We start from the raw sequence: 17,398 nt of genomic DNA on the forward strand, positions 1-17,398 counted from the left end.
ATATTTGTGAATAAAATTCAGAAGTTAAGAAGTATTCATTAAGTTGTGCAACAATGATCTTCCCATTGGAAGAACCCATTTCAACAGCTTTTTTTTTTTTTTTTTTTTTTTTTTTTTTTTTTTTTGGAGACGTATCCCTTATAGGTAATACTGGTATTAATCAGATGAGATAAAGCCAACTATAATCTTTATGTCCTCTCATGAAGGAGTTCTCAAACTTTGGCATAGTTCTAGGGAAAAATCTTGAAATATATGTACCTTGAAAATTCTGCATTCCAAAATTTCAGCCTGTGTGCATTGATAAAAATGGCAATTTGGATAATCCAGAAATACATGATAGGAGTTATAGGAGTCTTTGCTCTCATGTCAGTGCTTTTACCACTTGACTGTACTACTCATTCTGGTCCCTGACAAAGTTTAGTAATTCTACCCTTCTTTTGCTTCATGACATTCAGCTCTAACTACGTAGCTTATGAATGTAAGAATGATTTTGCTGGTCTGAAGCTACGGTCCATGCAGACATTCCATTTAAAACAGTGGCCATTGTAGACTCCAAAGGAAGTGTTCAAAGCAAATATATTGGATACTTTCCAATAGTGTGTTTTAAGGATTCTGTCTATCCTTTCCTCCTTCCAATTTAGTCCTTACGAGGGAAAAATATGAAGCCTACAAGGTAGCATCTCAGTTCTTACCGATGTTTTATTGTGTATTATTAGAATGTGTTGAACTAATTGATGATTTCATATGAATATGTATAAAACAATCCTTCAAAGCTGGGATAGATTTTAATATTTCAGTTATTTTGCTTTTGTAAAAACCTTTCCTTCCTTGAGGATGACAACTGTGTACAGTTCTGTCCTGAGCACATGACATTTACTTTGATTTTCTCAGAACCTTTTCTTTTGCTTTTAAATAATTGTCCTCATGCAGTTCTGATGTATCAGGAGCCTATGCTTTTTATTGTTCCTGTGTCAACAGCTTTAGGCACGGATCCACCAAAGCACTTATGCACAGTGTCAAATCCAGCTGTAATCTGTTAACCATTTTATACTGCTCAAGTTTCATTTTATCCAGGCCCTTTTTTCGAAAATCGGAGTCCATGCACAATGCAAGAGTGTTGCCTAAGAATAGGCAATAGATCACTTGTATTTGTTATCTTTTTTCATCATATAAATTACTTGTTGTTTTTGTTGTTATTTTTTAAAATATATAAATTGTGATATTAACAGTGAGTCCCTTACAGATGTTCGTCCTTGTTTTCTGGACAGCACAAGGCCAAACCCTCATGTAAGATTAATGCCTAGGCTTCTGTCATGTTTTACTTGCCTCCTGTCAACTCTTCTAAAAGAAGTAGAAGGAAAAGTTCAAGCTAAAGAAGAAAGCTCAGCTACATCTTTTTATATTCAGGCATAAATTAAAGCTATGGCTACCTTTTGTTTTTCTTTGAGCTTGCATTTATGATTCTAAATTACCAGCTTCATTTCCTATAAATTCCTTTCTTGTAACTTAAACTTACAGAGATACCTTCTGTCCATAAAGATTTCCTCTTATGTAAGATATTTTCTTCTACTTTAAATATCTTTTTATACGATGCAGGTCCTTTCTGGGTGTAATTTTGGGATATGGCTTTATTTAATTTAAAAAAAAAAAAAAAAAAAGTCTCATGAATTGACTGGGAACTTGGCTGTAGGCCTATCTGGCCCTCCGTATGAGAAGAGATACCATGCAATCCTACAAGTGCTCAAGGATTGCAGGGGAAGAGCAGAATGACTTGGCAAATGCTACATGTGTCCTGTTCTTCTGTGTGTTTTTTTTTTTTTTTTTAAATAAAGTGCAAGATATTTGTTATGGTCTCACTGTTCTATCTTTTATCTGAAGAGAATCAACTTTTTTGAAATAGTTTGCTTGATTAAAAGTTAAAATAGAGAGACACTTCTTAAAGTCTACAATGCTGGAGAAAATATCTCCTGTTTACAAAGGTGTTTTCCCTAAGTTATGTTTTGGGTGTGATATTCTGTCTCCAAAAACAGATTTTGCAAGATACTCGTTGTATTCTTTTTCCTGACAGTATTAAGATTTGCTTCCTCCCCTACACACCTTTATCTGAGCTTTGCTTGGCCAAGGTTACCAACTAAAGAAACTGAAGTCTGTTTTTTGAGATGATCCATTCAAGTTCTGCATGTTCTTCTGTGCCTGAAATGTAGCGTGTGTCAAAAACCAGAACGGTGCGGCTTGTTTTATTATATTGAGTCTGGGAGATGTGGCCTACAAAATATTTCTCGTCATATTAATAACCTGCACGTTGTAGAAAGGTTTTCAGACACTATTTGTACTTGAGAGAGAGTGTTGCTAGAGGAGTAGGTTTAGTCACAGTGTTGTATCATTCACTGAGATACGGCCTTGCTTTGCAGGCACTCTCATATTTTTAAAAAGTGGACTCTTCAGAAAAGTCTTAGAAAACTTCTCATCTTTGGCAGCATAGACATCAGTGATGGAAGAGCTGTTAAGTGAAAAAGATATAGTGGAATTTAACAATAATTTAGCAAGATAAAGAAACAGGCATGGGAGTTATGTACAAATATATTTAAGCAGAGTCTTTAGCTTATTGTCAGCATATTCTTCTGTTTTTAGTTAAATTTTATGCAAGTGTTACGTATGTTTAGCCCTTGCTTCATCTATCAAAGTTGAGTATTTCTGCTGTGAGTACGGAGTGTTTTCTTAACTTACCAATATGGTTATTTAATAGAATACTTTCCGATGTGGGAAGAATAGGGAAGAGGAGACAAGCGATCCAGAGAGAACCCGTGCAGTAATCCGCTTGGGTGCAAAATGCATCTCAATGAAACATTTGAAATATGAAATGAAACATTTTAAATGTGAACTATGCAATAACTTATTTTTTTTGTGAGATGACCAAGTCATCCGCCTCGCCCCTTGGAAGGTGTATAAACTTTAGTTCCATTTAAAAGGGAAATGTTTGAGTTTTTCCCCCCACCCCCCACTCCCAGTATGAAATGTTAGATTTCAGTAACCAACATTTCAATAACTAACCGTGCCTGCGGTTTGTTTTTTTTCTCTCTCCATGCTCACATGGACTTGGAGGGCAACTTGCCTTCCACCTTCAAGCCAATTCATTCATAACTCCTTTCTGTTATCCATGTGGAGGCAGAGAGCTCCTTGCTCATGACATGCTTCTCTGTGCAAGCCTTGTTTTGGAACTGAAACCTTTTATTCTCACAGTCTTCAGATCTGTAATCTTGAGGCTGCTATTAAATGAATAGCCATGTATGTGGTGACCTCCCTCCACCCTATAAGGCTGTAATGCCTTTTATTGGATACTCTTCAAAGCTAGAATTCTGTTCCTGAGGATGAAAATTAGCTTTTTGACATGGAAAGACGACTTACTCTGTGCGTCTTCTAAGTATTCACGAAACTAAGTGGGTGGGTTGTTTGTCTGTTTGAGCCAGCTACAATCCCCATTGTCTATCTAATATTTGGAACAAATAACCCGAACTGTTTCTTTTTGCTTAAAAAGAGCCACAGTACTTCTAGTACTTCTGAACATGTTGTACTTTGAAGGTAGCGGTGTATTTATTTTCTTTGATAAATATCTGGTTTCTAAGATAAATTCTTTTATCTTAGTTTTTTGATAAAATTTCACATGTGAAGCAGTAGGCCATGGGCCAGTTTTCGTTTTCACTGCAAGTACTTTAATTTGTATTTACATTGCCAATATCACTGGCTTTATTCTGTCTTGTTCAGCTCTCTAGTTCTACAGCCTTGGAAGGGAGAGGGCAATTGAAATTTACATCAGGGCGATGGAGCCCTCACCACAATTGCACACAGATTGCAACAGCCAACGACACGAATGTTCGAGGATGGGATACACGAACCATGAAGTAAGGAAAAATTGCAGTTTTTTTTTTTTTTTTTTTTTAAAGAAAAGGAAGAGGGGAATGTCACTATCCTGTGGAAATGGATTTTCATTGTTCCTGATGTTTTGTTGATAGTTAGAAATGTGGCAAGGCTATTGCTCATAAGGGGAGCATTTGCCCATAAGGGTATGGCTTTCGTAGCTGATGTACTCGCAGCTTAGTAGATTTCCTCCATTTTTTTCCCATCAGTTTTAACTCTTAACTTGTATGTCAGGTTTTGTTGAACTGTGTAGTCATCCCAAGGTGATTAGTACAATACCTAAGTATTAGCCGATGAAGCTGTTTTGTAGTTCAACCTGAAAATTGATGTTTAAGATTAGTCCTGACTATGCTACTATGCTACGAAATGTCTGAACAGTGCAATGTTTAAAGGTAACTCTAATCTTTGGGGTAATTTCTCAGTATTTTCTTCACTTTCTGATCTTTAACAAAGGGTATGCAGTGTTAAAGACTGTGACATACTAGTTTCACGTAACTACTGAAGCTATCAAAATCATGGCTGATCAATTAAAGCTTTGTATATACCAAATAAGGTGTCTTCCCCCTGCTTAGTTGTGCCTTTGATAAGCAAAGGAGTGATGTTGTGCACATCTGTTACCATGGCTACTAAAGCCTGTGCAAGCTTTTTTAAGATACCCTTTATCCCCTTAGCACAGAGTAATTTATCACGAAACTGAGAAGACGGATGTCTTGTAATAACTTTTGTTGCCTTAAAGGGGTATGACTTTAAATCTACTTCTGTGATTCCTGCCAGCATGAGAGTGTGGTAATAAATCCCTGTGCTTGTCAGCCATGTGTATTTCTGCCAAAAAGGTTTAGTTAATTAAACAAAAACTAAAAAAAATACAAATATACTCATTTAAAAGTTGCTTCTTGTATGCCCGTCACCTGTTTTGATCATGCTGTTTTGGTCTGTAAAAGGATATGTAAAATTCTAATTTCATATATATATATGTGTGTGCATGTGCCTGTCCAAGACTGTTTCAAATGAAGCATACAAAAAAGTCCTCGGAGGAGAAAGCTTTTTCTCTAAACTTTCTCTTTGTATTGTTTTTATAGTTGTCCTATTTTAGCATGTAGTAATCGGACTTGAAGATTAAGGCTGTGTTTTTAAGTAGAAAATATTAAATACCTGTTTTTTTTCTTTTTCTTTTCTTTTTTTTTTTTTTGCATATAATAAGTCTGTTCAATACTCTATCCCCTTTAGGAAAAAAGAAGTATATCATTACTGTGTTAAATGAATCCTCACAGTAACATGTATAAAAGCTGCAAGGTAAACGTGGTTTGGTTAAAAGAAATAACCCCCACCATTTTAATTAAGTGAAGCTCTGATTAGATAGCTCTTGAAATAATGTAGGAGTAGGAGGCTATGCCAAAGAGTTGTTTGCAGCGTTCTTGAAAAATACATGATAAAAATAAGGCTAGTCTGCAATTGCACTGTAACGTGTCTAGAATGATGCAACTGTCTGATAAGGACGAGTTAGGCGAGAGATAGGAGTTTAAAATCATGGCAGAATAAACCACAGCAGAGTAAGCAGAAAAAATGAGAGAAAGCCAAGGTCAAAAAACCTGCTATAACAGAGAATTAAAAAAGGAGAGATACTAGAGAAGTAGCCAGAATAGAAACATGAGGGTGCAGTTATGAAAGCTGTAGGATAAATGAAATATATGGTATTAAATGTAGCAAACAAAGGAAGAAAAGAACAGGAGGTTGTGGTAAAGGCTGCCAGCTTGGGAAGCAATCATTAGTAAATTCAATCAGAAAAGTGCTTGTAAAGCAGGGAGGACAGAAGTGAGGCTGGATGGATTCTGAGAGATAATTATATTGGGGAAATACAGACTTCAATCATTTAAAAAAAAATCCAGAGGAAAAAGGACATGAGAAAGTGGAGCAGTATTTATTTAAAAAAAAAAAAAAAAAAAAAAAGGGGGGGGGGCGGGCTGGGATGTGCCCTGACCTTAGTATGTGTCATAAGTGGGAGTTCAGTATAGGAAATATTGCTGTGTGGTCAGATGATAGAATGGAAGGAAAGAGAATATTCCTCTCTGGGAAGGAAAGGGATCAAGTGGTCAGACTAAGCCATTTAAGTTGGGATAGAGGCTTTGAGGGCAGCCGTGGCTGGGTTGGGGGCGCCTGCGGATGGCGTTTCCCTTTGGAGCCTGACACACGGCTCTGAGCAGTGCAACAAGGAGCAAAGGGAAAGGGCTGGGGAGAAATGCTGTCCTGCTGCGAGCGTGCTAGAGACTTTCCAGGTGTGCCCATAAAGACATTTCAAGAAGCCAAAATGAAATGCAAAGTTCAGACCCCAGGATAGCTAAGCAGAAAGGCACTCCTGGGTGATATCCTTAGTCTCTCACATTCAGAGAAGAGTCTCGAAGATCGGTATCGAGGCGACATCCTCTACCCCAAGTAACTGCTGCAGTTGCCAGCATAGTGGTTAGCGTAGGGCACCTGGAGTCACTCCTTATGGGGCTATTTTGCTTTGTAATAGTAAGTAGCTGCTAACAGCAAGAGACTCCTCTCCCAGGTCTTGACTAGCAAATCTGTATATGATCCAAGAAGCCTAAAGTTTTGGTTTCAGCCAACCAAGAAAGAAGAAAAATATTTTTCACTAGTAATACTAAGACTACTCTTACTATTGTTATGTCCTAGTGAAGCCTGTAGGAGAGTGTCAAAGCAAGGCAGAGTTTTGCTAGATACTGACTTTGAAAGCAGACATAGGAGCAAATACAGTCATTTAATAAAGCAGTGGTAAGGCTGTGTACTCATCACAGATGTCTTTCTGTAGTAAACTGGTGATAGCAGAAACAAGGCAGGCAAGTTTAGTAGGATGTAGTAGTGAGTCACTGATGGAACAGCCGTGTTTTGAGCGAGGATGCCGGACTTGTTGGCACTGCACGTGTTTCCTGAAGTAGTCTAGAGGGCTGAGTACGAGCATGGCTGAATAGTTTAAGTGCCACAGGTGAATTCATAATAAATGTCAGAGTCTAAGAAGATGGCTTCAAAATAAGGCAATAATAAAAAGCAGGTTTTCAGATCTATAGTCCTGTATCTCAGCTTTTCATATAGGTAGAGCTCAATCTCATACATAGACCTAAGTCTGTTTATAAGTTAGACCTAAGTCTAACTACTTAGGTTTAGAGAAGCTGTTATCAAAAAATATTGCACATTGGATAGAGAGCTGTGCTAGTATCGTCTGGATCTCATGTTTGCTTTTAGCTCCAAATTCCAACAGAAACAAGTAAAGAGCAAAGCTTGGAAGCAGAACGAGCAATCTATACATGTCTCTGCTGTTAACAGCTGGGATTTCCCCCAACTAAATGCTGGCAATGGGAGCTCTAGGTTTGCTGGTGCTAAAGGGATTATACAAGTTTCCAGGGAAACAGATTCTTGTCAGTTGAGTGCAGTTAGCTTTTTATAGGCCATTTAATTTTTTTTAATGTGTTTTACAGACAGATATATTGCATAGAAAATGCACATGGGCAGCTGGTACGAGACCTAGACTTTAATCCCAATAAACAGTACTACCTGGCTAGCTGTGGAGATGACTGCAAGGTGAAATTCTGGGACACAAGAAATGTCACGGAACCGGTGAAGTCACTGGAGGACCATTCCCACTGGTAGCACAAATTACCTGCATGCTGTTTTCTGGGGGGATGGCTTATGCAACTTGTTCAGCTAATTATTTTGCTCTTTAGCAACAGTGCAAATAAGCTGCATTTGTGCTATTGTGAACAATAATTTTTCTGCACAGAAGAGTGTTTTAAATGTGTTGATGCTTCTTGTGTGATTGCAAATGAAGATTATAGACACTGTTAGTCTTGTTGACAAGAAAGGGTTGTTAAAAATGCCGGGAGACAGGGCAGGGCCCCGAGCCTGCCTGTAGGGACCAGGTGGGATACATCTCTGCTTGCCCAGCTTGAGCCTCACCTGCTGCACCTAACATAACCCAAAAGCCCTTGAGTTCTTGGTTATGGAACTGAACTGCCCCTGTCTCCCTCCTGTAGAGCACTGGGGTGCTTGACAAGGCAGCCCCTGCTTTCGTCGTGCAACTTGCATCCCCTAGGATCCCCAAATATGCAAGTGAGATGTTTTATTTTCCAAGATGATACTGAGAACCTGTGGCTGACGCACTGAGATTATCTGGTCTGGCCTTTGCAGTCTTACATGGTTAAGAAAAGAGGAGCAGTTCATATTTTATACAATTCGAGCTGGAGTAATTCTTGCAAAAAAATTGCAAAAAAAAAAAAAAAAAAAAATCCGGACCCTGAAGCTAGATTGAATGGTGTGAGGATGTCAGTTAACAGAAGCAGCTCATAAACTTATTTTAATCATCTCAAAAAAAAAAATAGTAAAGCAAGGACCATGAGACATTTAGTATTAATATGCAAAATATAAAATTGAAGAGAAAAATAATCCTACTTTTGTTTTAGAGTATTGTAATTTTTTACTCTGAGGATGTTTTCAGATTTTGTTTAACAGGTTACTTCTAATCCGTATCTTTGCTTTGGGGTTTTTTTTGTATTTAGAACTTAAATATTCATCTGACGTATTAAACAATGAACTGACACATGCCCTCAAGGAATGATAGCACTCAATGGTGGCTTTTGTTTTTGAGTTTTTTTTTCCTCAAAACTTATTTGTTGATTTTTAAAAATACCCTATAGAAAATCAAATTGCATGAAAGCTTAAAATTCTAACGAAGAGGAAAAAAGCCAGTCTTTGGACTGAGGCATGTCATTTCTATGTGCATTTATCATATTGAAACTGAAGATGAATTTCAGTCATGTTATTCAAAGTCAAGTCGTTTAAGAAGCGTTGCGGTGTGACCTGCCAAGAATCGCCGCCTGGTTTTGTTTTTATTTGTTCCGAATTCCTTTTTCAGGGTCTGGAGTGTCAGATACAATCACTCTCACGACCAGCTGATCCTTACAGGAAGCAGCGATAGCCGAGTTATCCTGTCTAACATGGTATCAATTTCTTCTGAACCATTTGGGCATATGGTGGATGATGATGAACTAAGTGACCCAGAGGACCACCAACAGGAAGAGAAGTATGAAATTTCCTTGGTTTTATTCTAACGTTTATGGTTTGTCATTTCCTCGTAATGATTAACATGCTATTCTTTACCAACTAGGATTTTTGTGTACAGGCCTATCAGGTATGTAGTTCTGATTGCTACTTTATACCTTCTTCTCTACCGATTTGCCTCAACTCTTGGGTATAATCCACTGTTAAAAGCTAACTGGCCCAGTCGTTGTGTCTTCCCTGGCATCAAGGGGATGGGGATGCTGAGGCTGAGTCCTGAACGCGGTTGTATTGGTGAATAGATTCACTCCGAAGGGAATCTGGATCAGGTCACGCACGTACATATTGAATCATCTGCATTACATGAGAGCTGGAAATCAGATTTTGTGGTTTCCATATGTTTATCTTTAGAAAACATCCTCACTGTAGCCATGATCTACAGTCAGACATACTGTATTATTAAGTTGCGTAAATTTTTCCTTCGAAATTTCTGCCTACTTAAGAAATTAAGAACTCATTAGTTCTATTTCAAATAAGACAGAAGTCTGTTTGCAGCTCTCTTGGTAGAGGAGGGTTTAACATCACTGCATTTATTTATAAGCACCTTTCTCTCTGGGTATGTGAAGATTGCACATTTGCATGTGTATTTTCTTATTTAATAAAGACTTAACTAAGGTGGCAAAATAATTATTTTTCATCTTCCATTTTCTGTGCCATTTATTTTTAATGGTAAAATGTGATGTTTGTTTTTCTCTTTTGTATGAACATATACCTATATACAAGGAGCTGTGTATGAGATAAGGACTCAGGACACCTGCTGTCTTTACAGCTACCTTATATGGTGATATTGAGCAGAGGTGCTCTGTTTTCCTTCGCAAAATGACCCTGGTGATGCAGAAAGTCTTGTAAAATATTTAGAGGCCACTGGATTTTAATGTGTTCGTCTGTTCTTTGTAGCTGTAAATATATATGTGCTCCATGTCCGAGCTGAGCAATTGTTTTGTTAAATTTGCTTGATTATTTTAATACACGTAATGTCCAGAATGAAATAGAATATCTCCAGACCTGTGTGTGTTGTTTTTTTTTTAATGAAGAAACAAATCAAATGGAATGAGGAATAAAGAGATCACAAAAAGATTTCTCAATTATACAACTCTTTGCTGGATGTTCTAGTTGAAAGCAACATATACTTTATCTAGAGTTTTTTATTTACATTTTTTAGGGTTACTCTTTCACCTTTATTTTATTAATAAAGATGTAACTTTGCTCCAAATAATTCTGACGCTTTAGCTTCCCATAAGAGATTTAGAAATATATATATTTTTTCTTGCTGAATATTAAAAAAGAAGGTATCCCACATAGGTGGTGTTAATCGTAAGTGTACAAAATGTCTGTAATAAGAAGTTGATGCGAGTGCTGGAAGATCACACTAGGTGCTTAGAAAGTTGTGTTATGGAAGTACCTATGTGCTGCTGATGTACCTAAAGCAAAGCCCTGTAAATCTAAAATCCCTTTTGATTCCTTATCCTCAACTGGATTCTGAAGTTTATTCATTTGTGTTACATTTATTATATAAAGAGAGGAGAAAACAAAAAACAAACAAAAAAAAGAAAGAAAAAAAGAAAAGAGTATGTATCCTATACATATATATGGTGGGAATGTATTAAAGTAGGTAGCAGGGTCTAGGTAGATAGTGCTCGGACAGATGTTGTGCAGTCAGTTACCAGCTGAGTAGCTGCAGTCAGCTACCTCTTTCCACTGCCTGTGGACGCGTAGGCTGCGTCACTAACGTGCGAGTGACTGTTCTAGAGTAGCGGTTGTTGAAAGCAGGAACGCTCCAGGCTGTAACACCAGTGGAACCCTCTTTGCCTTTGGCCGTGAGATCCGTGGTGGCCCCGTTGTGAGCGGCGCGCGGTGCTGCTGCGGTGTCACCGCTCCCCGGGGCTGCGCGAGCGCCCTCGCTGCCGCCGGCGCCTCCGAAACCTCTGCTCCTCACCGCTCAGCCGTGCAAGCGTTAGCCTCTCACATGGCTTTGTTTGCGAGGTGCTGCTCTTTTCTTTTCTCTCTTTATGAATTTAACATACGTGTGAGCAGGAGGATGCTTCCAAGGAGCTTGCCAGCCTTGAGCTGCGGGCAGGTGAATGTCTGTTGAGCTTTGAGTGCGCTAATGAATCTGGGCATAACAACAAGATACTGTTCTTAAACACTTCTTGTTAGTTAACTACTAGTGCAAAATATTTAAACTTTAGTAGCAGTTTCCCTCCTAGAAACCTCATTGAAAAGTCTGTTCCATCATTCCACGGGTACAGCGTGCTCTGTGTAACATGAGGTTTTTGCTTGTATGCATTTTAGACCTATTCAATTCCTATTCAATACCTATTGAATAGCATCTTGAGAAATTAAAAAAAAAAATCAAGATCCTACTTGAACACGAAGAAGAGGAGGAAGAGTCTATGCAACTGTTTTATTGAAACAGTCATTCTCAGACTGAGTGACCAAATTCTTTTCACAAGGAGGTTGTTCTTGCCTAATATTTTTCCCATTTTCAAATTCAGATATTCCTACTCAACAGTATGAACAAAATTCTCTGTATGTTAAGGAAAATTTTGTTCTTGTTTAATGTTATTTTTTTCATTTTTTCTCAGCCAAAATCCTGTATTGACTACTGACTTGTAGTACTATTCTGAAGTGCCAAGGCTTTTGAGCTCTTGAGCCTTTTGTTAATTTTTAGTATACTTCTGAATAGATTTTCTTTTTTTTTAATGCACTTATTTCCAGACAAGAAATACATTGACATTTCTGTTTAAACCCGAATCGCTACAATGTAGAATTATGCAAATGATCTACTCACACATTTATTCTTGCCAAATTTTCTGTAATAAATGCCTGCATCTTAAGCTTCACAATTTGAAGAGTAATTATTTAGAGGGTTTTTTTAGTATATTTCTTGAGCAGTGAAGAGTGGTGTTTTCTCTTTTCAGTACGAAATTATTATTTACTGGAGTCTCTGCTTTGCCTACTTGTCCGTATATGTGTTGATGCCTTGGGGATATGTTTTTGTTCTGGAGACGAGAACATATATGCCTAAGCGCTATAGCTAAGATGTTGGACAATGATCCATCCCTTGTCATAGTTCTCAGATCAGAGCAGCTTATTTGCTTTCTCTTTCCTGCTGCTTTTTTTGTTGTTGTTTTTTGCCTCAGTCAAGAATGTAAGAGCAACTATGCTACATCATGGCTAAGGTCTCCGTAGCCCATATCATGCCTTCCCTCGTAGTCAAGAAGAAGGGTTATAAAAACGTGAAAAGGAGATGAGGCATCCTCTGGGTACTCTTCCAGCCTCTGTTTGCAACTCAGAAGATCCTCAGCACTTTCTGAATCCTCTTTGGAGTCTTATGATTCTTCCTTTTGGGATATTCTGTTTTCACTAGCCATGTTCATCTCTCTTTCACTGTCTGTGTTCTCAGCTGTTCCAGAACATGCTACCTGAGCATATATGGCCTTTGTGGAAAGCATCTAGGAGAAATATGGCCCCGTATTGTGTTCTTGCACTAAATAAGGAAAGGTTTCATCCCTTTCTTTTGGAGAAGCCTAAAGCCTATATAGACAAAAAGAAATAAAACCCATTAGGAAATAGATTTATCAGCATTTTTCTTGAAGCCCTGTGCTTTTAGAGATACTTCTGTCTTTCTCACAACAGACGTTAGCTATGCTGTCCTTTTACATGAGCAAGGCAAGATCTAACATCTAAGGATTTCTCCCATTTTTGCCTTTTAAAGGATGTAGAGGACTGGTCATCTCAGTACGGGGTGTTTTGTTGAGGTAGTGCAGAAACATCTTCAGCAATTGGGATGCACCATAGCAAAAATGGTGCCTGGCTTCTCTGTAGAAAGAGCTTTCATTCCAAAATCCATCTAAAGGAGATGGTGCTTAATACTTCTTTAGACGTGTGATTTAGGGGCCATGTGAATAGGATGTTATGTTTTCTTTGTAATCTGTATGAACTGTGTGGTCTAACAACTCGTGTATGCACGGCCGTGACTTGAGGAGAGCAGACTTTGCCAGCCCTAATACACTGAGAAGTGTTTGCCAAACAGCCTTGGTAAGGCAGCCTTCTGGGGTATTTTCACACACCTGCTAATGGTGTGAGTTTTGATGATACTCTATTGTGGTATTTATGTCTCAGAAATCTAGAAAACACAGGATTACACTGTGGAATTGCCCGGCAGACTCAGTTAATTAAAACAGCTTAAATTGTGTTGGATAATATCAGTGTTTTGGGTTTTACTAGTTGGATGTCGTAGAAGCTCAGCCAAATCCAGGGAAGCAGCAGTTTTCAATTCCTAGGGTATTTTGGCTCTAAAGACTCTGTAGGTTTCCCCTAGTGTGTGTGCGTGTGTGTGTGTGTGTGTATATATATATATATATATGTGTGTGTGTGTGTGTGTGTATAGGACAACTTTGAGAACCTACTATATTAAAACATATATCTCCCAGGATAAGTTATGCAGAAGGCTAGTTTTTTTTATTGTTATTTTTTGGAGGGAGGAGAAAAATATTAATTAGTTGTATGAATGACTAATTGTTGGGTGTAGAAGTTGTGTTCCAGTATAAAGAATTCTGTCTTCCTTAATAGAGGAGAAGAAATAGTGTTACCTGAGCTTATCAGCAGTGAGGCCTTAAACTTGATAAGTTCTGTCCTTCAGTGAAAGGGAAAGGGCATCCACAGAGCTTGTTTCAGAATCTGATTTTATGCTATTTGGTCTTTAGGTTTTATTTTGAACGCTGCAATATGTGTTCCTGTCTACTGAATCAGATGTGTGTTATAGTAGGTTTTAGGGGAAGGAGGATTTAAAATTGAATGTGGCAAAGAATTAATGATTTTTTGGGAATGACTCTGAAAAAACGTATTTTATTCAACATGGTGATGACAAGACAGAATTGCAAGCGCTGCAGACTTAAGTGGTTGTTAGCATGAGCGGTAATTGGAAATAACAGCTCTCTGCATTAAAACAATTATCCAAGGCTTAACAGGCTTCTCTCTCAAGTCTGTAACACAATTAACCTCAAAGTTACCTGACAAAATGAAAGCTCTTCTCTTTTCACTGGAGAAGCCGGTAGGGAGAGAAACAGTCCGGTTTGAGTTCTGACAGGTCTTCACGTTTATGGAGGTTGTAGATAGAGATTGCACATCCAGAGTAAGAAATACTGTGAGTACTTGTGCATCTGAGAGGCTCATGCCCTGTCAATTAATGCTATACAAGAACACATGTAAAGAGAGAGAATGGCAGTTAAGTCTGTCCAGAAAAGAATTCCTTTAATATGGAAGAATAGGAACCTAAAGAAACTTTTAGGGACAGGTAAGTTCAGAACTAGTAAAAACTAGTTTACTGAGCTTGCCAATGATTAGCAAGTAATTAGCAAGTTTATCATCAAAATACTGTATAACCAGACTGCTGTATCAGAGCCAATAAGGCAGCAACTGCACCTATGGTACACTACGTTAATCAAAGCATAGCAACTACATTTTTACATCTATATCCCATCAATTATATGTACAAACAAATATCTGTGTTTTGGCAATAGCCCGAGTTACAGATATTGAAGTAGAAGAATGTTTATGCGCATTCTCTGGTACCCTTCCTGTTTCAGAACTTACCTAAGTGAAACAATTTATGATTCTGAACTCCTTTCCTTTTCCTAAAACCTGCCTAAGATCTGTCTATCCTAGCATCCCATCTACTCTGAATCCATTGAGAGTAAATACTTAAAATTTCAGTCCAGGGACATAAAAGCTGAACAGCTGTAAAAATCCTCCAAGGAACCTTGTTCCTTCTGATTTAAAAAAAAAAAAAAATCTTCCAAATACAGAAATTAAATTATGTTTTTCTTATTGGGTTACTCATTATGTAATTTAATGGCAAATTTATTTTCATTTAGCATGTTTGTAGAGGATGCTCATGGACAAAAGACCATCTTTTGGATCTTCTGTATTGTTCCTGAGCCTTTAGCATAAAGTATTTTATCAGGCTCACAATAAGTGTCTCTTATGCACAAATAGTTTATTAAAGTGTTCTCACAGATACGGACCTAACTCAAGCAGCCTGAAGAACTGCACAGAAGAAGGCACAAAATTACTTTCATCCCCAAGGAGAAATTGAGTGTATAGACAATAACAAGTGAGGGTTAAAAATTCTAGTAGTAAACAGAAATGCCAAACAGTAGCTCATCTACTAATGCAAGCTTCTTTCCTGAGCACTCATTCCCCTATGACTTTCATGAATTAAATTAGATGAACTGTATTATTGAAATGAAACACTAGAGCAACTTCGAGCATACAGAAAGTAGCATAATCTAGAAGCTCATCTGTCCTTGTTTATCCACCCTCTGGCTAACGGAGCCTCCTGGTTAGGTGGAAGTCGGTCGCATCCCCTGGCGCCCATGAGCGCCGCACGTTGCTCCCGCTTCTCCAGGGAGACGTTTGCAGCCTTCGGAATGATGGAGTTCCGGCTAAGTGGGTGAGCGCTGCGTGGAGCGAGTGCTGCCAGGGGACCTGACCAACTTTCACTTACCCGGGCATGGCAGTTAACAGGGAGCTGGAAAAACACCTTGCAGGAGACTAAGCGTGTGTGTGTTTATAGCTCTCTGGTGGTTTGTACCCGAGTACGTATTTGCAAGGACTGCAAAATAATCCTGTGATTATCTAGAGGCTGTTGTTTGTGCTATGACCTCTTTTTGTTAGCTGACCTGAAACAGCACAGGTAGGTGATCATAGTCCTTGAAACTGGAACTTGGAGGCTATTCTGCAGTATTAGACTGCTTCAGGTTTATTCATTAAGCTCCACTTCAGTTTAACTGTGATGTTAGATTCACAGTGGCTTAGCCTGGCTAGCTGCAAGCCGTTCATATTTAACACTACGTGCTGTAATTGCAGCACTGCACACGTCCATCCTGTGGCCAGCAGCAAAGGGCAGAGGCTGCCGGGGGCACCTCACTTCCATAGCAGCAAAACCCTCTGGAGTGAGCGGGAGGCTGGGACCAGGCTCGGGAGGCTGCTGCTGCAGAGCAGGCCCTGTCCAGCAGAGCAGGGGCTGCTTCGCGTTTAGAGAACAGCCTGCAATTCGGAGAGAAAAGCTATTAGGAAGAAAGTGTGCCTTTAAATCCATTTAAATCAGCCCCTGTACTTTAAGTAGCTTTAGAGGGAGATGTGTTTAGCATATTGCTTCTGCCAGACCCAAAACTGTACTGAAACTGAGAATCTTCCAAACCTGCTTGGATGCAGCCGTGTGCCACGTGTTCTAGGTGACCCTGTGTGTGCAGGGGGCTTGGACTAGATAATCTCTAGAGGTCTCTTACAAACTTAAGTTTTCTATGACTCTATGATAACAGATAACTTGTCACAGCAAATGAAGTCTTTAACTTGGACCTGACTTGGCCATGTTCTGTAAAACGTAGGTGTGTTCCCATGTCAGCCTCTGAATGAGGCTTCCTTGGAGCCCAACATTGCAGTCTTATACTTCAAATAGTAGCTTGTGTATCTATATATGTTTATGATGCTTAGCCTTTTCAATCAGATGTGTTGACAATCCTTACTTTTTTTTTTTTCTTTTTAATTTTAGGAGTAAAGAGCCCCTTCAGGACAGTGTAATAGCTACCTATGAAGAACATGAAGATAGTGTATACGCAGTTGAATGGTCATCAGCAGACCCATGGCTGTTTGCCTCTTTAAGTTATGATGGGAGACTTGTCATTAATAGGGTTCCCAGAGCTCTTAAATATCACATCTTGTTATAATTTGTTTTGATTACTGGTGAAATTATTATCTTGATGTACAGAATTGGTAGGTATTGTTTTGGGCTTTTTTTAAGTTTTTGTTGTTGTTGTTGTTAAGTATAAATGTTAAGGAGTGTATCTGTACTAATACAGAAACTTATGTTTCAGGTTTTGACTTTTGTATTTTTTTCTTGGAAAATATGATCAATTTTCTTAAGGCTGTGCTAGTTGTTTTTTTTATAAACACTTTGCAATTGTGGGTTATGGTGTTTCTCAATATATTGGGCACTTTACCATTGATTTATTACTTCAGGTTTACTCTAACATAGTGAATTATAGAGATGTTATCATTATGCCAATGTAAAGCTGGGAGAAGGTAGGTGCATGTAGCTGAAGTGATCTACCCATTTGCAAAAATAATCTTCTATCTTCCTTCTTTTCTATACAAGCAGCCTTCTGTTCTTACCTAGGGCCACATTTTATTAACTATTTTGGCACACTCTGTAATGGCTATAAATACAGTTGGGAATGGTCTTAAAGGCTTCCTTAATTTACTTCAGTTCTTTTATACATTTTTTCTCCTGGTTTGTCTAACAAAAATGTCCATTATGAAGGAAAAATGTCCATTCTAAATATACTTTTCATTTAAGCCTTATAGGAGT

The 17,398-nt window shown here is 38.4% G+C and overlaps 1 protein-coding gene across 1 annotated transcript in view; it reads left to right on the forward strand.

Annotated features, from left to right (window-relative positions):
• The window catches only part of EIPR1 (EARP complex and GARP complex interacting protein 1), a 59,197-nt gene extending 42,294 nt beyond the window's left edge, over nt 1-16,903 (forward strand). The window contains exons 6-9 of the mRNA XM_088530596.1: nt 3,763-3,899; nt 7,389-7,556; nt 8,822-8,989; nt 16,583-16,903. Coding sequence (XP_088386722.1) covers nt 3,763-3,899; nt 7,389-7,556; nt 8,822-8,989; nt 16,583-16,757 — 648 coding nt within the window. The 3' untranslated portion in view covers nt 16,758-16,903. The remainder of the gene's footprint in view (nt 1-3,762; nt 3,900-7,388; nt 7,557-8,821; nt 8,990-16,582) is intronic.
• The last annotated feature ends 495 nt before the right edge of the window (nt 16,904-17,398 follow it).

Source organism: Tinamus guttatus, unplaced genomic scaffold (assembly GCF_059628265.1).
Source record: "Tinamus guttatus ecotype Peru unplaced genomic scaffold, ASM5962826v1 Tinamus_guttatus_pri_ptg000383l, whole genome shotgun sequence".
NCBI lineage: Eukaryota > Metazoa > Chordata > Aves > Tinamiformes > Tinamidae > Tinamus > Tinamus guttatus.